Source organism: Corapipo altera, unplaced genomic scaffold, assembly GCF_003945725.1.
Source record: "Corapipo altera isolate COAL_440 unplaced genomic scaffold, ASM394572v1 142, whole genome shotgun sequence".
Lineage (NCBI taxonomy): Eukaryota > Metazoa > Chordata > Aves > Passeriformes > Pipridae > Corapipo > Corapipo altera.
The window spans coordinates 174,186-179,202 of NW_020884966.1; the positions used below are offsets into that span (position 1 = coordinate 174,186).

The window sequence follows — 5,017 nt, forward strand, 5'->3', positions numbered from 1 at the left end:
GGCAGCCCCTTGTGTGTGATGCTGGGCTCTCAGGCCATGCAGTGTTAGTGTCCTGTTCTGGTCCTGCCTTTCTCGAATTCAGTTGCTCCTTCCTGCATTCTCCTCATTCCTCTTTTTGACTGTGTTGTAAATGCTCTGCACTGCTGTGTAGGTTATTCCTGTTCCTTCAGCATGCTTCATGTGGGCCCACAGGCTTGGGTTTGATGGAATTTGTCCCATCTCAGCCCAGTGTGGAACTTGGGCCATCCCAGTTCAGATAGACACAGGGACTTTGCGTTGTGTTTCTCTGAGTGTGCAGCTGCTCTGGGGCTGCTCTGCTGGGCAGGTGTCTCTGGGCTGTCCTGCAGCACCTGGATGCAGTGCCACGTGTCCGTTGGGCACACAGTCAGTTATTCCTTGGGCACACAGTCCATTATTCCTGGCTACTCCATGCGTGTGATACCCAAGGAGCGGCGGCTGCCCTGCTGTCCCCAGCCACGGTGCCCTCTGCTCTCCCTAGGGATCATCCCCTTGTACTCCCTCCGTGCCTGATGCACTGCAACTGGGGCCCAGAGGCCTCTCAAAGGTCACTTGGGGACTCCCAGAGTGTCCTGTACCCCAGCTGCAGGGCTACAGGGCCTGTGACTGGCCCTGGGAGTGGCCACCACAGACTGGGGCTCCCAGCTGGCACCTTCAGCTGCCCAGGAACAGGAGCAGGTGCTTGTGGAGGAAGGTTCCTCCTGCAGTGTGGGAAAGCCCTGCAGGTACCCGACTCATGCAGGGAGGGGGCACTGAGCTGCACACAGATCTCTGGGGTCGAGGTGGCTGGAGCCAGAGCCCAAGGGAAGGACTTGCTGGCAGGACTTGATGTGGTGCAGCACAAGGGGCTCCTCCTCACCACAGCAAAAGAAGTTGGTGCCAGTAGTCCTGTGGAAGGGTGGAGCACCCAGGACTGTTGTCTGGGCAGGTGCTGGCAGGGAGCAGGGTTCATCCACGGGGGCAGGGGTGTTGGGAGAGGGTTTGTTGTCTGTGATGTCGGTGAGTCTGGGAACAGTGGCAGTGTGGGGTCAGGGCTCAGCTTCACTGGTCCTTGAGAGTCCCGGCTTACATGCAGGGGAAGAGAATAATGGCTCAGCCATTGTGTGCAGCCACAGGTGCTGCCAGCAGCACAGCCAGCATGGGGAAGGGTCAGGCAGTCCCACTGTTGTGTTTTGTACCAGCTGGCCCCATGAGGTGAGGCTTTGGGAGTGGGAACTTCTTGGAGTCTGAGCTCTGGTGTGGGGTTTGCTCAAGCCTTGCTGGTGTCAGGAGTGTTGGCAGGGGTTTTTCTGTACTGTGCCCTTTCCCCAGCTGTCTCACCAACTCAGAGTTTCCCCAGGCCAAAAGCTGTCTGTCTGGTTTGGGTTTCTATAAATTTCACATGCTATTTTTTGCCACCTCTACCTTTCTGTGTGAGTGAAAATGCAGCAAACTCCCTCCTTCGTCACTTTGTTTGGGGAATGTGGGCAATTTAGCAAATATAAGGTGTACTAATGGGCAGTGCCTAAAAGTGACTGTGTAGCCAAAATAAAACATGGGTAGGATGTGAATTCTCCATATGGGATGTGGGGCAGTGACAGGCTGATTGCACTGGGGAACTGGGATGTGGGAAGCAGTACGTGCGCCGAGCAGGTCATAAACAAGTTACACTGCTGTTAGGGAGATGTGCAATTTCTTTAATTCTAGGTTAGCTTTAGGCTGCTTCAGGCTTCTTTTAGAGAAGGTACACAAGCAATTCCAGTGTGTGGGGGGCCCCTGAAGATCCATCATTGTTTTTCATCAGTCAGTTATCGACACAGGCTCAGTTAATTACTCTCCTTCCTGAAGTTCCTGCTGCAAGATAGAGGTGGATTTAGGGCTGTTTTGTTTATTCTGAAGCAGATCTATAAACCAGAGCTTGAAAAGTCCAGCAGAAACAGATGGTACTAAAAAAACCTGGTATCAGTCATGGCCTCCATGGCACAGGCCTTGCAGCGGGGCAGAGGCAGTGTAGAAAGCTGCCATCCGTGTCCCGCAGCTCTGGGGTACGTGCTGTGGTTGGTTTGTCATGGGGATGTCAGTACACATTAGGGTTTCTCTTTCAAGTCTCCGACATGCACAGAATGGGGAGTGTTCCCACACTCTATTTTCAGATCTCTCCCGGCCCAGCTGCAGGGTTGAGTTGTGATTTGTGGGGCAGGAAGGCCTGTGGAGTTTATCCAATAACCTTAAACTACTGCTGTGCTGCTTGGAAAAGGCCCTTCTGTAATTGCAGCCTGTGCTGTGGCTTTGAGGGACTCGGGATGCAAATCCAAGAGGCAAAGTCAAACCTGAATGATCTGCTCTTTGTATACTTCTTTAAGGAAAGGTCCATGTGAGCTCTGTCATGCAGCCATGGAGGTTCCGCTGTAGTCTCGGCCCAGCTGTGCCCGTGTGTGTGGCAGCAGAACACTTGTTCCATTCCTGAGAGGCAGGAGGTATGTCCTGGCTGTGCTCCAAACCTGAACCAGGACAGCAGTGCTGCTGCTCTGCACTCCACCACGTCCCAGGCCTACACCAAAAGGGAATTTTTCTTTCAAGCCTAACCCCAGGTAATCCCCCAAGCCTCACTGACTATGTGGACTGACAGACTGACTTGGGAGTCAGCGCTGCTTTGCCTAATTTGGGATTATTCAGAGGCATCCAATTCTGCTGCTGTGAGCCGATGAGAGCAGGTAGTTCCCAAACCTGTGGCTGCTGCATCCTGTGCAGCCAAGGCTCTGTTCTCATCTGTCCTGTCTCTCCCCGTTGCTTGTGCCTGTGCTAGTGAGCTCCTTTGCTGGCACTGCGACCACGTGAAGTGAGTGCTGTGGCTCTGAGTCTCTCCTGGCATGATGGTTGGTGAGGCAGAGCCTTGTGTGCTGGCAGAGCGGGGACAAGCATGTCCCAGGCCAAAGAAGGCTGAGGCTGCGAGTGGAGGTGAGGATAATGGAGCATGTCCTACAGCAACATGGCCTTCTGCCTCCCAGCGTGGTGCCTGAGCATGGCTGGAGGACCAGAGAGGGGCTGAGCCCCAGGCAGGATCTGCTGCAGAGGAAGAACTGGATGTTGATGGGGGCTGTTCCCCACCAGGAAACTCTGACAGGAGGAAGAGAAGACGAGGGTGAGATGAGGTCAGGCTGGCAGCAGGAGTGGAAATGTTGGGTTGAATGTCCAGCCCTGGTTCTCTTGGATGCCTTGTCTTACTCAGCACCAGCTCAGGGACTGTAGCCAGTGTGGTGTGTCTGGTCCGCCCCGAGCATCTGCTGCGTGGCAGGATGGAGCACCGAGTCCTTCTGGCTGCCTCGTTCTGCCAGTGCCTTTGAACAGCTCCGTGAGGCCAGCGGAGACTGTCAGCAGGGTGGCAGAGGGCAGCTGTGGCTGCTCAGCCTGGGCACTGTGGCCTGGCAGCACCAACAGTGGCCACTGCCCTCAGCTGCAGCTGGGCACAGGTTCATGATGGTTCTGTCCTTGAGGGAACCTCTTGCAAGCTGCACCTCGGTTTATCTGTGAATTGGAGGCAGAGATAAAGGCTGCACGATCCTGTGGCAGTGAAATGCTGGGGATTAATTGGTTCAGAGCTGTTCCGAGGTGCAAACTAAGAACTGGTTGTTCACAGTGCATTGGGGCCTGATTCTCATCCTGAGCTACACCTCCATGCCTGCCAAAGTTTTTCTTCTGCTACACAGAAGGATGTGTTTTCAGCAAAGGTTACTATGTGGAAGACTGAAAAAAATAAAATAAAAAGTAACTCCAAGCTTGGAATGGTGCTGCCAGGGAGAATGTTTACAAGGAAGGAGCCTGATAAACAAGAAAAATGGGTGAGTTGCAAAGAGGTGAAATTGTACAGTGTAACAACAATTCCCAGCTTGTCAGAGCTTCACAGTGATCGCAGCCACCTCAGGCTGACTGCATGATCTCCGTTTTTACAGGCAGCCTCAGGAAGCCAGGCTGGACTGAAAGAGTAACGGAATTATGTGGAAGTTGTCTGAGTCACTGACCCTGCATCTCCACAAGTTCTTTCAGGGCACTGCTGTGGAGAAAGACAGAGGAGGCTGCAGCTGAGAGAGCTGGTCACCACGGATTTCAGATCTCCTCCCCTCGCCTCTCCCAGTCTTTTGTACTTTCTTTGCTAATCCATCCAGTGCAGCATAAACTGAGAGAGGCAGCAGCTGGGAAGCCTGCTCTGAAGGCTGCTGTGAACACTGCCGGACCAGCCACAGGCATGAATGTGAAAACTGTGCTCCTCCTCCTTGGTCTGGCGTTAGCCACGATATTCGCTTTGGTCTGCATGTTGCTGACCAGAGGAAGGGCACCCAGCACCTGCCAGCACCTGCCCGTGGAGCAGGAGGACACCGAGGATGGCCAGAGCCTGGTGTTTGCTGACCTGACACCCGAGGAGATGGCGCAAGTGGTGCGGTACCTGCAGGGAAACCTCGGGGTGCAGCTGGTTGATGCCTCACGTGCCAAACCCTCGGACAACTGCATCGCCTCCGTGGATCTGCAGGTCCCTGCCAAGGCAGAGGTGCTGCGGTTCCTGGACGGCGGGGGGGCTCGTCCCGCCCGAGAGGCACTGGCTGTGCTGTACTTTGGGAACCAGCCAGAGCCCAATGTCACCGAGTACGTGGTGGGTCCTCTGCCAACGCCGGCGTACCACCGGGACGTGACGGTGCAGAAGTACGGGGGGAAGGTGCCATACCACCGCAGACCGACGCTGGCTGTTGAATACAGGCAGCTTGGAGGGTTTTTAAAGGGCCAGGTGTTCCCCTCAGCTCCAGCTTTCATGCGACAAGTAATGGACTATGATGGAGCCAGTCTTGCAGTCGTGACAGCTGCTCCCCGTGGATTCCAGTCTGGAGATCGGATCACCTGGTTTGTTTTGTTTCAGAACGTGAGTGGATTCTTCTTGCACCCGGTGGGGCTGGAGGTGCTGGTGGATCACAGCAGCCTGGACATCTCCCGGTGGGCGGTGAGCAGGGTCTTCTACAATGGGCAGTACTAC

General features: G+C 54.8%; 1 protein-coding gene across 1 annotated transcript in view; it reads left to right on the top strand.

The window, feature by feature from the left end:
- Positions 1-4,137: 4,137 nt before the first annotated feature.
- LOC113957388 (membrane primary amine oxidase-like) overlaps positions 4,138-5,017 on the top strand; it is a 3,794-nt gene continuing 2,914 nt past the window's right edge. Inside the window, 1 exon segment of the mRNA XM_027664834.1 lies at positions 4,138-5,017. This exon segment is cut by the window's right edge and continues 4 nt beyond it. Coding sequence (XP_027520635.1) covers positions 4,241-5,017 — 777 coding nt within the window. The 5' untranslated portion in view covers positions 4,138-4,240.